At 38.7% G+C, this 25,825-nt stretch overlaps 1 protein-coding gene across 1 annotated transcript; it reads left to right on the top strand.

Annotated features, from left to right (window-relative positions):
* The first annotated feature begins 2,490 nt into the window (after positions 1 to 2,490).
* Positions 2,491 to 24,081, top strand: fam219b (family with sequence similarity 219 member B). The gene is made up of 6 exons (XM_057838089.1): positions 2,491 to 2,826; positions 3,499 to 3,607; positions 6,964 to 7,057; positions 7,131 to 7,208; positions 7,344 to 7,395; positions 19,122 to 24,081. Exons 1-6 carry the CDS (start codon positions 2,761 to 2,763, stop codon positions 19,269 to 19,271), a joined length of 549 nt encoding a protein of 182 aa, XP_057694072.1. The 5' UTR covers positions 2,491 to 2,760; the 3' UTR covers positions 19,272 to 24,081.
* The last annotated feature ends 1,744 nt before the right edge of the window (positions 24,082 to 25,825 follow it).

Here is a 25,825-nt window from a genome sequence, read left to right as displayed (position 1 = left end):
CCTTCCAAACTTTCTTCTCAAAAAAGGAGAAAACTGATCAGAGATGCAGCCAAGAGGCCCATGATCACTCTGGATGAACTGCAGAGATCTACAGCTGAGGTGGGAGAGTCTGTCCATAGGACAACAATCAGTCGTACACTGCACAAATCTGGCCTTTATGGAACAAAACATAAAGCCAAATCTACAATGGAATGGTTCAAAAATAAACACATCCAGGTGTTAGAATGGCCAAGTCAAAGTCCAGACCTGAATCCAATCGAGAATCTGTGGAAAGAGCTAAAGACTGCTGTTCACAAACACTCTCCATCCAACCTCACTGAGCTCGAGCTGTTTTGCAAGGAAAAATGGGCAAGAATGTCAGTCTCTCGATGTGCAAAACTGATAGAAACATACCCCAAGCGATTTGCACCTGTAATTGGAGCAAAAGGTGGCGCTACAAAGTATTAACGCAAGGGGGCCCAATAATATTGCACGCCCCACTTTTCAGTTTTTTATTTGTTAAAAAAGTTTAAATGATCCAATACATTTTGTTCCACTTCACGATTGTGTCCCACTTGTTGTTGATTCTTGACAAAAAATTAAAATTTTATATCTTTATGTTTGAAGCCTGAAATGTGGCGAAAGGTTGCAAGGTTCATGGGGGCCGAATACTTTTGCAAGGCACTGTAAGTCAATTGTGTTTTTCTGAATGTATTTTACTTATATCCTTATTACTTAAAAAAAAAAAAAAAAAAAAAAAAAAGTAAATGTTGACATTAACTTTAATTTTAATATACAGCCTATGTTCTTAAGTAGTTAAAATTGAGATTTGGCATTTAGTATGTGAGGAAATGAGGGAAAATAAAAATTAGGAGATGGAGGTTAGGATTATTGCTGTTTTTGTTAACTTTTATTTTCCAAATCATTGAAAAAATACAATTTTGAATGAAAATCAGTTTTTGTATGTTTTTTAGAAATAACTGTGCCAAAACAGTTTTCTTTGCATTTCAGTAGTTTTAGGAGGTTTGCCCCCCCCCCAAAAAAAGAAAGAAAGAAATAAAATTTCTGGCTCTGTGGCAACCTTCACGTCGGGGAGTTCCTGCAAGAAATTGTAGCGTCTTTCACCCTGCCTAATACGTATGTTCATGTAATAGGTTATAATAAAGTGCAATAATAATAGTTTATATAGATGAAGTTCTGCTGAGAAAAAAATACACCATTATTATTTTTTTTAAATCAAACATTTTAAGCAGTTACAATTTTCTCACCACTTGAGTATTCTTTGAACGAATGCTTTTACTTGTACTTGAATAAAATTTTGGATTATTACTTTTACTTGAGTAATATTATCTATAAGTAACGCTACTCTTACTTGAGTAAAATACTGTATTTGGCTACTCTACCCACCTCTGGTCCAAGACCGCATATGATATGTTGGTTTCGGTTTAATATCCGTATAGATTTTTTGGGAGTTGGACAATATCGGTTAAAAAGTCGTTATCGGAGGACTCTATTGCCTATTGTTTTTAAATTCCTTGAAAGTCCAAAGTAAACAGAGTGCGGGAGTCAGCAACCCGCGGCTCTAGAGCCGCATGCGGCTCTTTAGCGCTGCCTAGTGGCTCCCTGGATCTGAAATATATTTTTACTTTTAATAGGGTTTTTGTTGTAGGAGAAAAACATGACACAAACATTGTTCTAATTCATTAATATTGTAATGAAAAACTTGAGGCGGCATTGTACAACAGAGTAGTCACATGGTGCGTCATTCTCTATAGAATGCACTGCAGGGAAAATAAACATTTACGGTATTTTCCGCACTATAAGGCGTAGGCCTACCTTCAATGAATGGCCTATTTTAAAACCGTTTTCATGTATACAGTACACTGCATTATAAGGCGTGATAGTAATAGTGTTTGGCGTTGCGTTATGCATCAACAAAATGGAGCTGAGCTAAATGGAATGTCATGCAACCAATATTGATCCATATATAAAGCACATCAGAGTATAAGGCGGACTGTTGCCTTTGAGAAAATTGAAGGCTTTCAGGTTCGCTTTATAGTGCGGAAAATACAGTAATTATTAAGGCTCATTATGTATAGGTAGTCAACTTAGTTATTTTGATAGTAGGCTAATATAGCTAAGATGGATGCATACAACATATATTGCCTTCATTATAAGGCTTTTAATTTTTTGAGGCTCCATACATATTTGTTTTTTACTTAAATATGGGTCTTTCAACATTTTGATTTGCCGACCCGATATCAAACAAGAAAACACATCAGTGAGCCGATAGAGGGCGGCAAGAACCCGAAATTAAATTTTTTTTTAAACAAACATTGCACTCGTTTATCAAAATATTCTCATTGAAACTGTATTTAAATACTTACATTTAACTACTGTATTTTTTAACCCAACAGAACGTACCTTTTTATATTTATTTGATCACTTGTTGGGCAGCTGAAAGAAACCGGAAATGCTTTTCACAACATTGTAACTTGGTTGGTAAAACACTAACTGCTCTATACTTGCAATTTTAAAAATGACATATATATTTGTATTAACGTAAATGCTTCACGTTATGTTTTTAATTTGGAAAAAAAAACGCCGAGCCGTCCCCCCAAAAAAGCTACCACGAAAGAAATCGCTTAATTATGAAACGCTAACCGGAAGTTTAGTGAACCCAAACACTAGCATTAGCTCACTAGCCGGTCGGTGTTGCCTACAAACTTCCCTTATAATGGCCGTCTTGCGATTGTTTACCTTGTGACATCCGTCGTCACGATGATGAACGATATTTCAGAGGAGCCGGAGAAGGACAACTTGCTCGAAGCGCCTCGAAATTTGATGGTAAATCTCTCACGGCTAATGAAGGCTAGCTAGGCTAAAAGCTATCTCTGGTAGTAAACGGGAGAGGCTCACTATTAGTATTAATATAGTAGGGCTTTTTTCAATGACATTATTAGATTGGTATTAAGTGCATGTTCTGTCCAAGCTTGTCTTTGTTTTTTCATAAGGTATGGTGAAGTCTTCAATTACAGAAAGTAAGGCAGATTTGTGAGCTACATGTGAATTACATTTTCTGTTTATTATTTTTTAATGACAAAACAGCCTGGGCTATTTGTGGCTTTGCGAATTTGCCACCCCGTGATCTAACATGTCCAGCTTCTTTTGTGTATACGGGCCAGTCTAGAATTTAGTAGCTCATAGGGTTGCCAACTCCCTAAAGAAATAAAATAATAAGGAACCAGGAGCGGGGAACCTCTGGGTACCTAGTGATAAACTCATTGAAATTGACAGCAGAAGGATAAAAGAGCTTGTTTTCATGTTTATCAGTTGAATTGTGGAATATGGTAGAATGATTTCCTTTATTGATAATTGTTATATCGCCATATTGCGAGAAAATCGTAATCACTAGCCTTGTATCGCAAGGCGTATCGTATCGTGAGCTACCCAGAGGTTCCTACGCGTGAAAAATTATCATGTTTTTGTGAATAACATGCCACTATTTTGCCACCTAAGGGACCTGGTAGTGGCGCAAGACCAAAATCTAGCGATGGAGGCATCAGGCCGATGGAGAAAAGAGGACCTTACATCATGTCAAGAGCGCCGGCCATCCATCTTAAACTACGTGAGTAGTGCTATGGTTATAGTGCACAAGAGCCATTCACTCATTAGCTGGTATTTAGACAACAACGCCTACCGCAACTGATCCGGAATTGTGACTAAGTCACTGAGCGGAAAATTCCTGTGTAGGCCAGAATTTTCAGGCGGGGTTTTTGATGACATAAACAGAGAAGCAGCATGATTTGACCATCCTCCATAATATAAGGACTGCGTGCTGTCATTCCTACAGTGGCTGATCGGCTCAATTACAACATCCTCTTTCATAATACGGTGGCCCTTTTTCACCACTACAAATTAAACACCAAGCTAGGCATGTGCCGGTCTGATATTTGGACGGTATGATAACCTTAAGCAAAAATACCACGTTTTCATGGTATTGCAAATAGAGCTCTAAAATGTATTATTTTGGGATTGAACAGGATTTTTTTTAATTTTTCACAATATATTTGCAAATTAGAGCATCAACATGAATATAATGTTCAAATAAATAAATAAAAAATAACTGAAATATTTTTATTAAAATTGAAACACATAGAACTTATAGACTAAACCCACAGCCAAAGCTCAAGTGGCTCAACATTAGAACAAGAACTCTCGTGTTTTCTGAAATTTCCAGGTTCGCGGTGAATCAGTAACAGGCACACTTTTGCAAAATAGACAATGTTTATTGGTTAGAAAATGCAGAATAAATGAGATTTATTGATTACAATCCCACAAGAGCAAGCAAACAAGTATCAATAAATGTCAACGGTGACGCTAGATTTGAATTTGTCAACCCCAGAATCCCCGCGTTACCGTTACAGCAAAACTAAATGTCCTTTAGCAATGAAAATCGCTTACCGTGACAAATGAGCGGAGAGTCAACACACTCCGGTAAGGTGGCAAAGGAAGTCCGCCAGTGGGTCACGTACGGATTGCCTGGCTTTGTGTGATGCATTTTCTAATCAATAAACATCATCTATTTTGCAAAAGTGTGCCTGTTACTGATTCACTAGCCTGGAAATTTCAGAAAACACCTCAGTAATAATAAACTGGACTCAAACAATGTGTGATCAAATTGATTTTATGTAAAGCACATACAACTACTACGATTAGTATTAATTAGTTAAATATTAATGGCGAGCGAGAGAAAAATACAGAGTGTGTGTGTATGACTCGTATAATTATTTACAAATTATACACACACCCACCCTCTCTCAACACAGTCACCAGAGAGAAAAAACACCACAGGCTGTCTTACAAAAATGTTATTTTGAACAGATGTTGACGATGGCGTAAGACTTAACAAAAGTAGGCAAATGGTAGAGAGGAAACTAGTTAGCCATCTTCGTATGTTAACTAGCCACGTTAACTGTCTCATTAGCAAGCTTACGTTATAGTATTTTTTATTTTTTATACCATCGCGAGAGACACTAAACACGCTGGATTGAACTTTCATAGCTGGTGGGAAATGTTCATCACAGCGTTTACCTACCTTAAATTTTGTGTAAAGTGACGGATGATGGTTACGTAAATGTGAAATCATTTTGGAGGTGTTTCTTCCCCTGGCAACCACACTCCGCAAGCATGTCTGAAACAGTCAGCGGCAGACAGCCGCGGCTGTCTGTTTCTTTTCGGTAGCTAAAGTACTCCCCTACAAGAGACTTTGTTTTTTTTGAAGGGGGAAAAAGCTCAGGTGTTGTGTCACGGACAGACACAGGGCAGAGCAACAACTGGATTTCTTGCTGCATTTTTGGAACAAAAAATATAGCTACTACAGTACTACGCTATGATGGAAAATTTTAGTGGTTTTGAAACCGTGACGTTTTCATACCACGGTAAACCTTGAAACCGGTACATGCCTAAGCTAGACATTATACAACATGACACATCAGGTCAGATGTGTTTTTTTCCAACTGCATTCTTTAATGGTATTATTACACTCACCGGCCACTTTATTAGGTACACCTGTCCAACTGCTCGTTAAAACTTAATTTCTAATCAGCCAATCACATGGCGGCAACTCAGTGCATTTAGGCATGTAGTCATGGTTTAAGACAATGTCCTGCAGTTCAAACCGAGCATCAGTATGGGGAAGAAAGGTCATTTGAGTGACTTTAAACGTGGCATGGTTGTTGGTGTCAGAAGGGCTGGTCTGAGTATCTCAGAAACTGCTGATCTACTGGGATTTTCACGCACAACCATCTCTAGGGTTTACAGAGAATGGTCCGAAAAAGAAAAAATATCCAGTGAGGGGCAGTTCTGTGGGCGGAAATACCTTGTTGATGCCAGAGGTCAGAGGAGAATGGCCAGACTGGTTCGAGCTGATAGAAAGGCAACAGTGACTCAAATAACCACCCGTTACAACCAAAGTAGGCAGAAGAGCATCTCTGAACGCACAGTACGTCGAACTTTGAGGCAGATGGGCTACAGCAGCAGAAGACCACGCTGGTTGCCACTCCTTTCAGCTAAGAACAGGAAACTGAGGCTACAATTTGCACAAGCTCATCGAAATTGGACAATAGAAGATTGGAAAAACGTTGCCTGGTCTGATGAGTCTCGATTTCTGCTGCGACATTCGGATGGTAGGGTCAGAATTTGGCGTCAACAACATAAAAGCATGGATCCATCCTGCCTTGTATCAACGGTTCAGGCTGGTGGTGATGGTGTAATGGTGTTGGGAATATTTTCTTGGCACTCTTTGGGCCCCTTTGTACCAATTGAGCATCGTTGGAACGCCACAGCCTACCTGAGTATTGTTGCTGACCATGTCCATCCCTTTATGACCACAATGTACCGAACTTCCGATGGCTACTTTCAGCAGGATAATGCGCCATGTCATAAAGCTGGAATCATCTCAGACTGGTTTCTTGAACATGACAATGAGTTCACTGTACTCAAATGGCCTCCACAGTGACCAGATCTCAATCCATTAGAGCATCTTTGGGATGTGGTGGAACGGGAGAATCGCATCATGGATGTGCAGCCGACAAATCTGCACCAACTGGGTGATGCCATCATGTCAATATGGACCAAACTCTCTGAGGAATGCTTCCAGCACCTTGTTGAATCTATGCCACAAAGAATTGAGGCAGTTATGAAGATTAAAGGGGGTCCAACCCGTTACTAGCATGGTGTACCTAATAAAGTGGCCGGTGAGTGTAGGTAGTAGCTAACAATTAAGACACATAGTCACTGATGGAATGACAGGGTGTAGTGTACTTCTCTTGGTTGTAGCCACGCCGAAAAAAAATCTTGATTAACTAAATGGGGTCAGACATTTATGGTGACTGTCTGGACAACTCACTCATACAGGCCATAAACTACCAAAGGTAGACATCTTGACGAGTACCTGTTTGCTAACCACTGCTATGGTCATAGAAAAACACAGGGAGCTAGCTAGGAAGGCGCTAAAGAAGAAGGGTCTCTCACCTGGACCGCCTGTTACACATCAGCCCAGGCAAGGAGCCAAGAGGTAACAACTGCACTTAGCATCATGTCTTTGAATGTCACAATCAGAAGCATAATTTTCTCATGTTATTTTATAGAAAAGTCAAGTTTAACAAGGGCTATGCTGCCTTGAGTCAACACGCGGAGGAAACTTTGATTGCACTAGATTCAGACAGGTAAAGAGGATTGCTGCTTCTGAGTAGGAACCCGCACTATTCTGCACATCTTTGCTTGCTCACTCTCTAATCTCTCACACAAACAAAACGTTCAAACCATCAAGATAAAAGAACTGGTTGTACGTGTCGTTTTAGTGATGAAGAGATTGATTTTGAGCAGTGCTCCTCGGGCTACTCTTCGGCTGAGGTGAGTCACTCCCACACATTGTTCGCCTGATGATTTCAGTTGTAAATATGACCACGCCAGGTGTGGTATGTTATGTCTAGGAATGTCTCGATCGCATATTTTTACATGAGTCCGAGTCACCTGAATTTGAGGATCTGTTGATACCGAGTCACTATCTGATGCATCAAAAATATATTAATTATTTATTTGGACAAAGCTATTCCAACATTGTAGTCATATGAAAGGGTTTTTAGTAAAGCAGTGGTTCCAAACAAAGCCCGTCGACGGGAAGGGGCAACCGGGTATTTTGTCCCGGGCCCCTGAATGACCCTTAATTTATTTTACTTTACATTCACATATTTCTTTTTTATTAAAATCATTGTCTGATTAAATATGTTCTTCTCGATCTATACGTAAAAACTTTAACATATTGAACATTTCAATATTTTTTTTTTTCCTTATTTTTGCCCACTCCCCCTGTCCAAGCAGAGAATAGTTTGACCCCGCTCTGGCGCACTCAAGGCTACACTACGTATGTGCCCTGAAGCGGGAAATTAAAACGTGTTATTTTCAGAGATGAAAATCTCTCACCTTTCGGCAAAATTCGCTGTTTTGAAGTCAAAAAGGGTGACCTGCGTGAATTATGTAGATTTGAGGAGAACATTTTTGGGGGGAGGGGGGGGGCGTCGGAAGATGTTTTTTAATGTGGGATGCTTGGTATGCAAGTGGGGAAAGTGGCACAAAGCCAAAAAAGTGCACCAGAGTGGCCAAAACATTGAGTTTTTTAACGACACAAAGGAGGGTACACTGTTGTTCTGTCTGTTCAATGCCAAGCTTGGTTGCATGTCGGCCGTGAATGAACACCTAAAGCGCCGTCACCCAGTTTGTAAGTCCATCTAACTAACTAACGACATGTTTTATTGAAGTTGCTAAGCCTGTCGCGATATGCAGTGAGTCCATTTATCGCACGGTAAATAAAAATGAGGGCAGTCATTTTCACGGCTGCGTTTCATCGCGTGTGTGCATACATTTGTGTGTGCGTGTACACGTACGTTTTGATGGCATTTGAGACTCAAGTTCCTTTCACAGAAGTTTATTGGTCATCAACACGCCGTAGAATTAAAAGTTCAAACATACAAAATAAGGAAACATGAATAATAAACACTGTAAACGTTAGCATTGCTACATTGGGGCTAATGGGGGAAAAAGACAACCTACTTTAGCCTGCTATAAAACATTGGCAGTCTTTTTCAAAACGCAAACTTGTGGTTTAAAGGTGACACTTCAAACATGAAAAATCGCTGGTTAACAGCATTTGCAAATGAAAATTGATTACTCACACCACATTCAATGACATGTCCCCGGGCCCCTGCAAGTCTGTTGACAGCCCTGGTTCCAACACAGCTCAAATCAGTTGTACAGCACAAATTAAGATTGCAACCAAATGAGGTTTTTAGTTTTTTGTTTTACATGAAAGATTGTCGATCATCCAATGTGATAAATTGAGCAATCTTGGTGATTTTCTTGACTTTTTTTTAGGGCTGACAAAATTATCATTTTAATGGGCGGTAATTATTTTTTTTAATTAATCACATTAAAATATTTGACGCAATGCACATGCCCCGCTTAAACAGATTAAAATGACAGTACAGTGTAATCTCCACTTGTTACTTGTGTTTTTTGGAGTTTTGTCGCACTCTGCTGGTGCTTGGGTGCAACCCATGAGCATCGTGTAATTATTGACATCAACAATGGCGGGCTACTAGTTTATTTTTTGATTGAAAATTTTACTAATTTTATTCAAACGAATACATTAAGAAGGGTTTTAATATAAAATTCCTATAACTTGTACTAACATTTATCTTTTAAGAGCTACAAGTCTTTCTATCCACGGATCCCTTTAACAGAATGTGAATAATGTTAATGCCATCTTGTTGATTTATTGTTATAATAAACAAATACAGTACTTATGTACCATATGTTGAATGTATATATCCGTCTTGTGTCTTATCTTTCCAATCCAACAATAATTTACAGAAAAATATGGCATATTTTATAGATGGTTTGAATTGCGATTAATTACGATTAATTTTTAAGCTGTAATTAACTCGATTAAAAATTTTAATCGTTTGATAGCCCTACTTTTTTCTGTCACTGGAAGTTTTCTCTTTGTATTGCAAAGTTTGCTTCAGTAGTAAAAGTGTAACAATTTGTGACGGTACGGGCATCATGGTTCGGTGTACGCAGTCAGATGGCGAATACGTTGGAGTAAAAAAAAAAAAAAAAAAAAGTTTAAAAAATCCCTATTGGAGTTAGTCCTCCTTTACTTTAGGAGGTGGTAGAGCAGGCATGTCTAAAGTCCGGTCCGGTGGCCAAATGCGGCCCGTGGTCAAATTTCATCCGGCCCCCAGCCTCTGTCGTAAAATCAGTCACGTCTGGCCCGCACACAGACTTAATAAATTGGTCAGCTGTACTGCTACCAGCATATGAAGTAGCTTACACACTAAATGCTGCTCCTCATTTACCAAATAAAAGGCAGCAGCACTCTAAGCAACATTACCCCATGTGACCCCTTACTTCCAATTTTCTAAAATGGCGACTATCAACAAAAAAAAAAGAAAGTTGACTGCGACGACCGACGCTTCAAGGATAGGTGGAAATTGGACTATTTCTTCACTAAAATAGGCAACAACTGGGTCTGCCTCATTTGCAGAGACAGTTGCTGTTTTTAAAGAGTTCAATGTGAGGCGATATTACCAAACAAGAGACGCTTACATGTACGACAAGATTACAGGAATGATACACAGCGAGAAATTGAAGCAACTTGAAGCTAGTTTAATTTCACAGCAACATTATTTCGCATGAGCCAGAGAGTAAAAGAGAACGCCACAAAGGCTAGTTGCGAGATTGTTGAAATTATTAATTTTAAAAAATGTGACACAAAAAATGGCTTTGTAAAATTTCCTTAAATATACGTAAAGAACATTTAAGGAATTTTTTCTACGTAAAGGATGTCAGCCAAGTTCGGCCCCCCACATTTTTTCCACACCAAATCTGGCCCCCTTTGCAAAAAGTTTGGATACCCCAGTGGTAGAGGTATTGCGCCTAAACCACCAACTGACATTACTGGGAATAAGAAGCAATGGCGCCACCAGAATTTGTTAGCCGCCTCACTGGCCACCCCGCTTGAAGGTACAGTGCCTTGCAAAAGTATTCGGCCCCCTTGAATCTTGCAACCTTTCGCCACATTTCAGGCTTCAAACATAAAGATATGAAATTTAATTTTTTTGTCAAGAATCAACAACAAGTGGGACACAATCGTGAAGTGGAACAACATTTATTGGATAATTTAAACTTTTTTAACAAATAAAAAACTGAAAAGTGGGGCGTGCAATATTATTCGGCCCCTTTACTTTCAGTGCAGCAAACTCACTCCAGAAGTTCAGTGAGGATCTCTGAATGATCCAATGTTGTCCTAAATGACCGATGATGATAAATAGAATCCACCTATGTGTAATCAGGTCTCCGTATAAATGCACCTGCTCTGAGATAGTCTCAGGGTTCTGTTTAAAGTGCAGAGAGCATTATGAAAACCAAGGAACACACCAGACAGGTCCGAGATACTGTTGTGGAGAAGTTTAAAGCCGGATTTGGATACAAAAAGATTTCCCAAGCTTTAAACATCTCAAGGAGCACTGTGCAAGCCATCATATTGAAATGGAAGGAGCATCAGACCACTGCAAATCTACCACACCCGGCCGTCCTTCCAAACTTTCTTCTCAAACAAGGAGAAAACTGATCAGAGATGCAGCCAAGAGGCCCATGATCACTCTGGATGAACTGCAGAGATCTATAGCTGAGGTTGGAGAGTCTGTCCATAGGACAACAATCAGTCGTACACTGCACAAATCTGACCTTTATGGAAGAGTGGCAAGAAGAAAGCCATTTCTCAAAGATATCCATAAAAAGTCTCGTTTAATGTTTGCCACAAGCCACCTGGGAGACACACCAAACATGTGGAAGAAGGTGCTCTGGTCAGATGAAGCCAAAATTGAACTTTTTTGCCACAATGCAAAACGATATGTTTGGCGTAAAAGCAACACAGCTCATCACCCTGAACACACCATCCCCACTGTCAAACATGGTGGTGGCAGCATCATGGTTTGGGCCTGCTTTTCTTCAGCAGGGAAGGGGAAGATGGTTAAAATTGACGGGAAGATGGATGCAGCCAAATACAGGAACATTCTGGAAGAAAACCTGTTGGTATCTGCACAGGACCTGAGACTGGGACGGAGATTTATCTTCCAACAGGACAATGATCCAAAACATAAAGCCAAATCTACAATGGAATGGTTAAAAAATAAACGTATCCATGTGTTAGAATGGCCAAGTCAAAGTCCAGACCTGAATCCAATCGAGAATGTGTGGAAAGAGCTGAAGACTGCTGTTCACAAACACTCTCCATCCAACCTCACTGAGCTCGAGCTGTTTTGCAAGGAAGAATGAGCAAGAATGTCAGTCTCTCGATGTGCAAAACTGATAGAAACATACCCCAAGCGACTTGCAGCTGTAATTGGAGCAAAAGGTGGCGCTACAAAGTATTAACGCAAGGGGGCCGAATAATATTGCACGCCCCACTTTTCAGTTTTTTATTTGTTAAAAAAGTTTAAATTATCCAATAAATTTTGTTCCACTTCACGATTGTGTCCCACTTGTTGTTGATTCTTGACAAAAAATTAAAATTTTATATCTTTATGTTTGAAGCCTGAAATGTGGCGAAAGGTTGCAAGGTTCAAGGGGGCCGAATACTTTTGCAAGGCACTGTATATAGTTATTGTAGAAGCATCAATTATGCATATCATCCCAAATGCACAGCTAGGCAAGCCGCTGCTCCTCACCTTCACAGTCGTCCCCCCTGCCCCGTCCCCACTGAGTTCCCCACTGGCTCAGTGCGTGCGACTAGGTAGCACAAATCGATGGATAGCTTACAGTATTTTGATGAGACAACAGTGAACAACACAAAACTTCATAGAGAAGATGGAGAAGACTACAAGTAAGCATCTAGGTCAGAATATTCATTTGTAAAAGCAGAAAGGGAAGTATGCCCCATTGTAACACGTGTTTTTTAGGAGCTAAATATTGCTGTTCGACACGTGTTAGTGCAGCTTTTTTATGTGTTTTCAACTTGTATAACTGAGTTGCGTAGCTAACCCTAGATGCTGCTGGTGAATTTTCAGAGAGACGACAGGGGAGCAACGGAGGCTTAGTGAGGAGGAGGAGAAGAAGAAGGGTAGAGGAGATGAACAGACAGAGCAGCATGGCGATGATGCGCAGCCAGCATCAGTGATCGAGCATAGTAAGAGGATAGGAGGAAGAAGATCAGAAAGCAACAGAACAGAGTCAGTCAGCACCAACACTGGTCACAGAAGCGAGGCAGGACTCTGCAAAAGCAGGTGTTAGACCTGTTCCTGGACCAACAGGTAGTACGACTGTGGCGCTTACGATGAAATTGATGGCTAAGCTAGATGGTAACGTCAATGTGATTGGGGTCTAATGTCTTGAAGTGACGTCTTCATTGATTTCGCTTCATGCTGTCCGTTGCCAACATTTTTGGACGCAGTAAACATACCAGTCTTTCTTCTTCTCTAACTGTATTAAAAGTGAAGTCAAGCGCTACGTACACTTGTCATATTTCCTCGTCTTAGCTTTCGGGAGAATTGATATATGCTGCTCTTTGCTGTGTGCTCTTCTTGTTTAATGCAAAAATACTGTGCACACCCTGAGAACGAGAGCGCCACTGCCATTAGAAAAAGATATTCGAATTAAATTTTGCTGATTCGAGTATTCGTTTAATTAAAGTGACATGGTAATGGTTTATTTTGAAAGTGCTTGCATTTAGTTTTATTGATTTGGGTGGATACACTGCCATCTATTCGGCCTCAATTCACATGGTTAAATCCAGGTGCTCCCTGTTAAGACCAACATAAGCAAAATTTTGTTTGAGGAATTAAAAATTTTTTTTTTTAATGCATTCGTAATTTAGTTTATAGGTATATTTAGCCTATTTTTGTAGGAATATGTGTCTGAACCATTTGTTAAGAGCATTGTAAAAAAGTTTTAGCATTTTATAGCATTTGAACTACCGAACTTTTTGCAATGTAAGTTAGCCAATTGTTCTTTTGTTGTACATAGATCCTCATTTATGTATTTATTTTTTTATACCGTTTGAGGCTCAGCTCAGTTAATTTAATTTTTTTATGTTCCTTATCCGATTACTCGATTATTCGAACTAATTGTTTATTGATTAATCGACTACTAAAATAATCGATAGCTGCAGCCCTAATGTAGAGTTAAAACTAGTGCTGCAATGATTAATCGATTGACTTGAGTAATTCGATTAGAAAAAATGTTCCAATTAAATTTTGCTGCTTCGAGTATTTGTTTAATTAGAGTGGCGTTGTAATGGCTTGTTTTATGTTTGCATTTAATTTTATTGATTTGGGGGGATACACTGCTCTCTAGTGGCAACAATGAATATAACATATTTCCCATGGCTGAATCCAGCTGCTCCCTGATAAGACCAACATAAGCCAAGTTTTTGTTTGAGCTAATGGATTTTAATGCATTCCTAATTTAGTTTATAGGTACTGTATATATAGCTGTTTTGTAGGAATATCTGTTTGAACCATTTGTTAAGAGCATTAAAAAAAAGGTAGCATTTCATTATATCATTTAAACTAGCAGACTTTTGCTATGTAAGTTGCAAGCCAATTATTCTTTTTTTGTACTTAGATCATTTATTTATTTATTTTGATTAATTGACTACTAAAATAATCAATAGTTGCAGCCCTAGAAATTCCAAAGGATTATATATATTTTTTTAACCGTGAAATTTATACTGGGGCACTGCAGATCAATACTGGGGCCTGTGCCCCAGTGAAATATGTCTGGCGACGCCCATGTTTGGCGGTTCGGGACTAATACAAATACACTCTTAATTGCAACGTTGAAGTATTTTCTTTATCCATTTTTAGTACCATCTTCCTTTACGCATCCAAACAAAACAAGCTGAAAGTGCACGGTAGTACTTTGGGTGTCAAATTCGCCTCTGGTAGGACGTTTCTCAGGGTTCGAACATTTTGGCAGAACACCGGTCTGAACGCAGCTTCAGACTTTTGCCCTTGAACATAACTTTTCTGTACATTTAATAACATCTACCCATAGACTTCATAATGCAATTGAAGGGACACGGGGTGCGGGGCCGATAAATAGGAGGCCTGCATTTTTGGTGTGGCCGTCAAAGCTGACTGATAGGAATCACAGACAAAGAGCTTTTTTCGTTGAAATTCTTGTGATTAAATGCTTAAATCCCTGACTTTTTATAAACATGGACTTAAAACGGTCTCGATTCTTGGTTAAAAGCAAAAAGAAACCGTGCACTTAGCATTTATTTTACCTTAATTTGTCAAATGTACTGCTCGTCTTTAAGTTCACTGTGGCGCTACCACAAGTTCACGACAGTTTTTTACTTTGAAATTCTTGTGAATAAATTAGTGCTGCAACAATTAATCGATTAACTCGAGTATTCGATTAGAAGAAAATATTTGAATTAAATTTTGCTGCCTCGAGTATTCGTTTAGTTAAAATGGGGTTGTAATGGTTTATTTTGAAAGTGTTTGCATTGAGTTTCATTGATTTGGGGGGCTCCACTGCCCTCTAGTCTGCCTCATTTCACATGGCTGAATCCAGCTGCTCCATGTTAAGACCAACAAAAGCTAAGCTTTTGTTTGAGCTAATGTTTTTTAATGCATCCGTAATTTAGTTTATTGGTGTATACATATAGCCATTTTCTGTGGGAATATGTGTCTGAACCATTTGTTAAGAGCATGTTAAAAAAAGTTATCTGTGTAAGACTTTTGCTTTGTAAGTTAGCCAATTGTTCTTTTGTTGTGCATAAATCTTTATTTTTTTTTTATATCGTTTCAGGCTCAGCTCGGGTATTTTAATTTTTCATGTTCCTTATTCGATTACTCGATTATTTGAACTAACTAGTTCATCGATTAATCGACTACTAAAATAATCGATAGCTGCAGCCCTAGGATAAATGCTTAAATCCCTGAATTCTTTATAGATATGGACGTAAAACAGTCTCAATTCCTGGTTAAAATAAACTGTGCAGGTAGCATTTATTTTACGTAAATATTGTGAACTATGATGCCAACGCCTTAGCGGCTAATTTCTTCATTTATTTTCACAACATTTCAAAATGCATGCACAGTACAAAAAATATAATACTTACTTTGAATCCTCGTATCAATCACTCCCGAGCAGGGGTTAATTTGAGCTATAACTTGCCGGAATACGGTCCGGCACCTTTGATTTTGGCCTCCCTGTGTTCCGGGACTTAATTGGGCAGATCCGGCACCTCTAGTGCATATAAAATGATAATAATATAAAAACGTTTGGGGGGGGGAGAAGGCGAGGAGTCGTTGATGGCTTTCTCCACTTTATTGTGGCAACAATAAGAAAACAATAAACAAAATAATAGCGGACTGCCGCCCAGAGGTTGCGCTAGACATTTTTGTTGTCTGTCATTTTGACTGACAGGGTCATAAAAATCCGGTCATAATCTATTTTTACCAGTCACTGAAATTTTTAAAATGATAATGATGACATATTCAATAGTATTTAGTTTTCATTCATTTTTAATTTTGTAACGCTTGCTTGGCGGCGAAAAATTAGACACTGAATTATTTTTCTCCCTCTTTTTACTCTGCTTACCGCCAACAACACCAACAAAACAACTCCACTCCCAAAGAAAAAGAGGCAACCATATAGACCCCAATCACCAACGTCACACAATGATCTTAATTGTGGTTGTCAGCCCAAAATCTTCTAAATATATATTAAATGCATCTTACCAGATATAAAATGACTACTACATAGTCTGTGGTGATCGTTTGGTGCCAAGTTTCCTGAGCGAAATATGGGCGCCGCCATCTAGGAAAATGTCTGCTTCGCACTTCCGGTCCGGTTGAGTAGCAGTGTATTAGCAGTGTATTGACGACGATAAAACTACGAAATCAAGCCAGAGCAACCCATGGAATCTTCAAAAATTGATTCAGCACGACCTAGATGACACGTAGAAGAGATTGGATAGCAGTTCGTGTCACTTCGTTGATCATTCGTGGACAAAATTATTAACAACAGTCAGCCCGTGTTAACGTGAGGAATGGATTGATACTACGGCCATTAGTGACCAAAATGTGGTGAAATTACAAGTTATATTACATTTGCCGACTGCAGAAGGGCTGACATGGATTGTTTTGTTACAAGGAAATGCTACAAGGTTATGTACATATGATGTTAACACAGTATGTCATTCTTTTTTTTTTTATTGCAGGCAATGATCGCAATAAAACATTTAGACATGATTCCATTTCTTGTTTTTTTTAAAACGATTGGTGCACTCCAAAACAGGTCAATAAATCACATTTATTAAAGTATTGCAAAAATAGCATACGAGAATGTGATATCAGACCGCAGAGCTCCGGAGCCTCGTGAACAAATAGCGACATCACAGAGGCCCTCGGCGGCATTTAGATGTGCTTTTTTTCCCGTCCTCGGTAATTCCAGCTCCAATAGCATATATTTAAAGATGCTGCCGTTTACAAGTTCGTAGTTGGATCACGGCGATCTCGGCGAACCACCGTCTGTCACAATTCCTGCCTCTCTCTCGGCCTCTCCCGGGAGTCGAGCTGTCATCATCATTGTGGAACGCAAACGATATATGTTCGATATATGTCCATCAACGTACAAGTCAAGTTGTCTTCCCTTTTATAACAGCGTTTCCCAGCTGGAAACAAACGAATAAAAACTTGTAACACTTGATTTATGCGGTGCATTCAAACACGATTAGCAACAGGCGGATAGCAGCAGTAGCAGAAGCTAGTTGTTGTAAAAACAATTAAACTTCGTAATTACAATCATCATCGTAATATCAATAGCAAAGGCAACAAGTCGTTTCATGCGCCAGATTTTAGGTTTCGTATTTTTAGAGCACATTACCTTCGATAACAGCGGGGGCATGACTGCAGGAGCTGTCAGTTTTGTACATCTTCCGTCCCTCCTGTATGACGAGTACGAGCACCCATGGTTTGGAAATCGACATGGTACCAAGCATGAAGGCCTTGGCTTGGTTCTCCACCCGCCTACATCAAAATAACATTCCCGGGATCTTGTATAAAGACCTTCCAACTTCGATTCCACCGCCATTGACTTCAATGGTAAACAGGCGGAAACGGAAGGGGAAGGAAGACATAAGGAAGTAAACCGGTACATCGAAAACTTGTCTATACACAGGCGGCAATCTAGTCCACCAATTGGATCATGCGCTCGCACACCGGGTGCACCAATAAGAACCTCGCGTTGATGTGTCAATCACGGTGCTGCCGCCGGACCCGGATGACGCTACAATATTCTGACAGAATAGCCAACGACGTCATGCATTAAGAGAGACAATAGCTAATTAATATCGTAACTCGCCACCCTGTGGTCTGGGGTGTGAATTGCAACCTGTCAAAATGACTGACGGACTTCAGTTTTTTCCGTCACCGTTTTAAAAAACCGCTCAACGACGGAAGATTTCCGGTTAACGCGACCCCTGCTGCCGCCACATTCGACCGCGAACTTTCGCTTCTTGCCCGTCACCCCCTCGGTTCCTACTACTCACAGTTCTCCAGTCCCAGCGTCTCTTGAACGGATCGTGCATAGTGTCTTGTTTTGAGCTTTTTGTGACAGAGGTATCAAACACGCGAAGTGCTGTCAACTTTGTTTCTTTAATAACACATGGAGCTCATAGCATGAACACAGTTTGGGGCTCTCCGCAGGCTGTGCCTCCCTACCGCATTCCCGCATCACGTGACCAAAACAACAGGAACGTTGCGTGCACTTCAGGATGCCTCGGAAAACTTAATATCAGAATATTACATATAGTTACGGACATTACAGTATAAAATAAAATAATAATATACATAAATTAATTTACACAACAAATTCCAAGAATTCCATGTTGTTCATAAAAATGTAACGTCATTTGAAAGAGTCGGAGATTTGTTGATGTACTGAAAAGCTGGACCAAAAAATCACGCCCCTGACATAAAAGAAAAAAAAAAAACTTGAAATTTGCGGCATCTGGGTAGCAACCAGCCAGGATCAAACGGTATTTCAACATGCCAAAAAGACAGTTGCATTTGCTGTCTTTTGTCAAAAAGAAGGAAGATGGTTCAAAACGAGTCAGAAAAGCTCAGGGAAAAGAAAGAAAAAAAGAAAAGTCCCACAGCATAGCAAGTGGGCATTTGCGTTTTGTTTTTAGCACCATTTTCTGTGTATGTTTCGGGACCTGTGCCCGTGTCGTCATTCCTGTGCTGTCATATGTACTTTGCGTTCCGGCACCTTATGATTTACAAATTAAGCACTGCTCCTGAGACAATCCTTCCTATTTGTATGTGGTACAGCTTTCGTACTTTTTGAACCGAAATCCGTTAGTACGCTGCGTGCGTGTTTTGTGAATAACCTCTCTTGATGCGGGCGACCCCCCGCTTGAAGGAGTTGGGCAGTGCATGGCTGAGCTGACCTGTCAATAATGATGATGTCTATGACCTACCTATTAATCTTGGCTCAAAATTGGACTATAGTTGTAATCGCACAGTCTCTGATACTAAAAGTTCTTGCTATGTACTGTTCAGATCCACCCGGACTTGAATAGGCAGCTGCTTCAAGACGGCTACCGACTGGACGAGATTCCCGATGATGAGGACCTGGACCTGATTCCGCCCAAAGCCATGGGTTCCTCCTTGTGCTGCTGCATAGAGACCCCGTCTTGCTGCACGCAGTGAAAGACTTTTTTTTTCGCGGAACACCAAAGCAGGTTTGTAGTCGGTGTTGGACGCCAGCACTTGCTGCCTTCTAGCCGACCCGGCGTTGCGGCTGTTTCCTGTTCCGAGGCCGGGCTTCTTTTGACTCGCATGGCAGCACAGATGGACAGCAAAAAAAAGAAGAAAAAGAAAAAAGCCTTATCCACTGTGACTCCAAAGCTTGACCTATTTTTCTATTTTCTTTTTCTACATATATAATCGTTTACGCTAGCATTACAAATAGTGACTGATGTGTTCTTTCTAAATGTTTCATCTGCATTTTTAGCATTCCACGACCGCTGTTACATTAATGTCAGCTATTTCTACATTTATCACCTTAACGAATTTGGATAGGATATCAAATACGCGTATAGTGTATTTATCTGGCTAAGCGATGCATTTAAAAAAAAAAAATGGTGATACAGTATGTAATCATTTGTGTAATGAGTGTGCATCAGTATTATGATATTGTTACTAAAACACTGGTCTAACAAGGAGTACTAGGGCCACATATAAAAAATTGGGGGAAAAAACTTAACACTTTCATGCAGGAGTTATGACTTTTTTTTTAGCATAGACGTCCGATCCTTTTGGACTGGGAGGAGCGAAGTTTGTTCTTTCGCCCCTCCTAGTCAAAATGGATCGGATTTCTAGTGCCGTCAATTAAACTGAAAGATGCGCATTTACGGCTAGTTTAAATAAATTGGACGTCTTTTGACGTCAATGGCATGCAATGAATGAAATACTATGAGAAATGAAAATCTCTAGTGTTACTTGAGGACAAAACCGGTTGATTTCCATTTTTAGTCATTTCAATTTCATTCATTTAGCTTTTTTATTATTGTATCTACTATATTTCTGAATATAAAAATAGTTACAATAATGATTTTTAAAAAAAGCTCATATTTAAGTTTTTTTAAATGACTATAAAAAGTCACGTGGGTGATTCTCATGAAAGGTATGTATTGTGGTTATTAGGCATGTGGCGGTATGACATTCTGACAGTATGATAACCTTAAGCCGAATCTCACCATATTGCAATTACAGCTCTAAAATGTGGTACATTGAGATATCTGGGTTAAAAAAACAACAACTTTCCATTGAACAGGATTTTTATTTTTCAAAATATATTAGCAAATTGGAACATCAGTATGTTAAGTTAAAATAAATAACAAAAAATACCTGAAATGTTCTGAATAAAATTCAAATAAATGCAGTCCTTTAGGTGGGCCTAAACACACAGCCACAGCTCAACATTATTAGCATCAGAACAAAAATAATTTAATTATTTTCCATAAAGAGCATGTGTGTATGACTCGTATCATGTTTACATTATACACTCTCTTTCTCAACACAGACAGTTGCTTGAAAGAATAATACACCATGTTTTACCACCACTAAACACGATAGATTTAACTCTCGTAGCTGGTGGGAAACATTCATGACCGTGTTTACCAACCTTTAATTTTGTATAAATGTGAAATCATATTGGAGGTATTGCCTCCTCGGCAGCCACGCTCCGTCAACATGTTTTACATGCCGATTTACCCTCCTCCTCTAAGCCACGGCTGTCTGTAACTTTTCTGTGGCCGAAGTATTCCCATACCAGCAATTTCGTTTTCGTCAATGGGGTAAAAAGTTCGGGGGTTTCACCTCCTCCAGCTATCGTGTAGCACAGCTGACTCACTGACACTGAGCAACAACCGGTAAGGAAGGGTTGAGCCTTGCAGCTGCAAGCGAGGGATTCCTTCCTGCATTTTTCGATGATAAAAAAATGACTAATACCGTAGGGACGGTATAACAATTTTTTTTTTTTTGCGGTTTTTTAACCTTGACCTTTTCATGCCTTAAAACCGGTAATCGGCACATGTCTAATGGTAATGAAGGACATTTAGCAACGCTAGCTTAAAATAGCAGATCGCTACGATGACTCAGTATTTTTTTTTTTTTCATTAACAGTTTGAACTCCCTAATATTTACAGTAAACTATCTAAAAACATGTAATATCACACATTATGGTAATGATCATCTATGTTAGGGCAGTACTGGTATGAAAACTTAACAATCTTAAAAAAAAAAAAAAAAAAAGCCAGAGTCTTCCCCTGTAGTCATCTTTTGTCTTGCCTTTTATGTGGTGCATCACGAGGAGTCAGAATAACTTTATTTAAAAAAACACTGATTATGACGGGTCCATGAACACAATGCAACGGTAATGAAAGCTGATCTTGACACTAGATTTATATGAACATTTATATGGCGGAAAACACTCAGGTGACCTGAAGTTCCGCTCTGAGACCCTCAATTTGGCCAACTTTCAAAATTGTCCGATATGCATGTGTGATACATCATTGGAAAGCTTAAAATCTCAATTTTCTGGAGGAAGAAAACATTTGAACAGGAGGGCATTTAAAAAAAAAAAAAAAAATTAAACAGCAAAACCCTATTGGGAGGTGAGAGCACGCGAGAGCAGAATTACAGACGCCATGACTTTAACAAGATATTATCGCGTACTTACCTTGTTTTGACCCAAAAATTCCATGTAGCACCTATCACTGAGTATCAAGACACAGCTGTAAATGGCCACAGTCGGATTTTTGGGGGATTTTATGGGTGAAACAGTCATACAACAAGGGTCGCGATGCAGAAATCGCAGACATCAAGGAGTGGTCGAGATGTTCTTTTTCATATATTTACCCTTTTAAATGTTTTTTTTTTAAATAATAATTATAATAATACATTTTATTTATCTTTTTTTTTTTTTTTTCAACTTTTCTTTGTTTGGACCAATTATTTATCATCTAACATTTTGGGGAAAATGCCACAGGAACAAAAAATACAATTAATAGATAGTTATGAGGTAGATGTCCGCGACTTTTTTTACAGACACCATTTTTTTCCATTGTGACGTAATTTGTTTAAAAGTTTAAAATATGCGAGTGAATAATTTTTTTAAAGTTTTTTTTTTTTTAATGAAATATTAGACATCATTTAATGATTCTAAGCCAAAAATTACACATTTTGAATAATAAATATAATTATGGCTGGCTTAAAACACAAGCAGTTGCACGACATCTGTAAACGGGGGTTTCCAGGGTAAAACGAACAAATTAAAAATAGTTTGGGGGCTTAATGCGCCATGAATATGCAATTGCAGCATATAGACATATTGTTCTATCAAACACAACAGTTGTTTTGGCTTAAAATTCAGCACTTTCTTTTAAAGTGGAGTGCAAGAGCAGAAACTGCTTTTTCAGTCGTGTCTGTGTTTTCCCCCATATATATATATATATATATATATATATATGTATGTGTGTGTGTGTATATATATATGTATATATACATATATATATGTTTACCAAATTTTCGGACGCAGTCGCAGAAGAAGAAGTTCAAGGAATCGTGGTAAAATGGAGAACAACAGGCTAAATAGGGATCCGTTCATGTAATATGTTATGTTTTTCCTCATAACTATAGCCTAAACAACACAACATAACAATCACACTGCTGTCAGAGTCGGGCAAAAAATTTTAAAGTTGCTCCTGAGTATAAATCGCCGGCCCAGACAAACTATGGGGGGGAATGGGCATGTAGTCTGGAAAATACGATATAATAATTTTTTGTGAAATTGGTTGAATATTTATGATGCTGTATTGAGGTAAACATTTCAAAGCTTTTCATGGACTCATTACGGTAATTAATTTACTCCTCTAAAATCAGTTAAAAACAAAAAATACTATTTTGGTAACAATTCGTGGACTGGACCACATAATAGTTATGACCATCTTTCAACTAAAATGAACTATTTCGGGTTTTCATGACTAAATCCCTAAAATATTCGAAGATATAGTTTAGCTTAGCTTCATGAGAATCACCCGCCTGCCCGATAAAGGTCTTAAGTGTCAACTTCGGAATAGCTGTTAGAGACCACTGTCCCTGGTAGGGTTAAAAAAAAAAAACGAGGTGGGACACATGGTTCTATACAAACTAACATTTTTTACTTTACTCCTACAAAAATAGCTTTGTTCATTACAACAGCATTACAATTCTATTCTATCCATGTCTTTTTTTCTTGTAACAAACTACTTTGAATCATGTGACATTAATACCTCATTCTTATGTAATAACATTTGCAGCGCAAGGTTGCTTTTTTTTGTAGCACTACAGCATTATTGTAACATTCCTACTATTTTTCCGATCGGTGTGGCCCTAAGACACCTTTGTTGTCATCCTCTGTCCAAAAGTTACGTTCTACCAATTAGAGGTTGACTGATACGGAATTTTCAAAGGCCGATACCAATTTTTAAAAAATATTTCAGCCAATTGCCGATGTCCAAATCCCATTTTTGAAAGTGATATTTCAAGCCAATATGCTATTATGTTAAGGATATTGGAGCACTCATTATATAAATGTCTATATTAGAGATTAAATTTTTCTTCTGCTACTTCATTTTATAATACTGGCCACTCGGTGGTGCAAAATCATAATTAACATCGATCATCACCCAAACAGCGAACATGAGTTATGCCCATATATTGGCTTTATATCGGCTGATCTTGAAAAAAGTCCACATATCGACCCAATATTGGCCTGCTAATATGTCGGTCGACTTTAATTAGAAAGATCATCACCCAAAGAAACAACAGTTATCCCATTGTATTGTGCGATCTTGAATTAAGTCCATATATCTGCCCGATAGATTGGTCAGCCAATATATCAGTCAACTTTTATAAGAAAATCACCCAAACAGTCAACAATTGTTTTATTATATCAGCCAATCTTGGGGGGAGGGGGGGGGGGGGGGGGGGGGGGGGGAGAGTCCATTCATCTATCTGCCTGATATATCAGCCTGCCATATCGGTCGACTTATATAAGACTGGCACCCAAACAGTCAACTGTTATCCTATTAAATCTGCTTATATCGGCCGATCTAGGAAAAAAGTCCTTCCATCAGCCCTATATAGTGACAGGCCAATAACGGTCGACTTTTACAAGAAAGATCACCCAAACAATCAAGTATCCTATTATATCAGCTAGGGCTGTCCCAAACGACTAATTTTCTCCCGATTAGTCAGCCGACTATTTTTACGATTAGTCGACTAATCTAATAATTAAAAGAAAAAAATATATATATATATATATTTTTTTACAAATTTAGCAATGAAATTTTTGTTGACGCTTATCAATTCACAAAAACATATTGGAACACTTAAATTATTTATTAAAGTACAAATAAACACGTAAATAACAATAATAAATCACAAATAAACAATGAGTTCAAATGCTGGTAGAATTAACTAGTGCAAAACAATGGAATGTAAACAGATTCAGAACACTGACTTCGCCTTTCCAACATGATTGAAAACAATTCTTAAAAAACACCTAGCCTTAATATTATAGTATAGTACTATATATAGTAGTTTTATAATAATTATAATAATTATTCATTGCCAATCAGATTTTTCATAAAGGGTGTCATTTTAAAGGTATTCTTAGTGTAGAATCTAAATTCTGAAGTATGCGGGATTAACTCCTGAAATCGTTATTTATATGACAAACATGACATGCTTTTAGTTTGAAATGTTCACTGGAAGTACGTTCGCTAAACCGCTAACTTCAGCTTTACACTCCGCAAAAAAAGCACTTTTTGTCATTGCATGTGTCAATAATAGATTTTTTTGGTCATTTTTTTCGTTTGCGAATGCTGTTAACTAGCGATTTTTCATGTTTGAAGTGTCACCTTTTAACCGCAAGTTTGCTTTCACGAGACGACTGCCAATGTTTCATAGCAGGCTAAAGTACCGGTAGGTTGCCTTTTTCCCCCCATTCACCTCAGTGTAGCAATGCTAACGTTACAGTGTTTAATATAGATGTGTTTTCTTATTTTATATGTCTGAACTTTAATTCTACAGCGTGTTGATAAGAGAAAGGAGTCTCACATGCAATCAGCACGCACGCACCAATGTATGCACGTACGCACGCACGCACGTGCGCAGCGATTAAAAGGCCACGCATATATTTTTTTAACCCTTTATTAATCGTCGACGGGATGTTGTGCTCGTCGACGGATTTACGTCATCGATGACGTCGACAATGTCGACTAGTCGGGACAGTTCAAATATCAGCTAATATTGGGCAATCGTAAAATAACATTTATCGGCCGGCCAATATATCGGTGGTCTTTTATAATAAAGATCATCCCCCAAAAAGTCAACTGTTATCTTATTATATTGGCCGATCTTGAAAAAAAGTCCACATATCGGTCGGCCATTATATTGGTTAACTTTTATTAGAAAGATCATCCCCCAAAAAGTCAACTGTTATCCTAGTATATCGGCTGATATCGACCGATCTTGAAAAAAGTCCATATATCGGCCAGCCAATATATCGGTCGGCATTTATAAGATCATCCCCCAAAAAGTCTACTGTTATCCTATTATATCGGCAGATCTTGAAAAAAGTCCATTTATCGACCGGCCAATATATCGGTCAACTTTTATAAGAAAGCTGAAAGCTCATCACCCAAACAATCAACAGT

Source organism: Corythoichthys intestinalis, chromosome 1, assembly GCF_030265065.1.
Source record: "Corythoichthys intestinalis isolate RoL2023-P3 chromosome 1, ASM3026506v1, whole genome shotgun sequence".
In the NCBI taxonomy this organism is placed as follows: Eukaryota; Metazoa; Chordata; class Actinopteri; order Syngnathiformes; family Syngnathidae; genus Corythoichthys; species Corythoichthys intestinalis.
This window is presented reverse-complemented; position numbering and strand designations above follow the sequence as displayed.

Bases quoted from the DNA above. Each gene is read 5' to 3' on its own strand.
- fam219b (XM_057838089.1), top strand. From the start codon at position 2,761: ATGATGAACGATATTTCAGAGGAGCCGGAGAAGGACAACTTGCTCGAA. The intron at 2,827-3,498 runs GTAAATCTCTCA...TTGCCACCTAAG, and splicing joins AAGCGCCTCGAAATTTGATG to GGACCTGGTAGTGGCGCAAG. The intron at 7,396-19,121 runs GTGAGTCACTCC...TGTACTGTTCAG, and splicing joins CGGGCTACTCTTCGGCTGAG to ATCCACCCGGACTTGAATAG.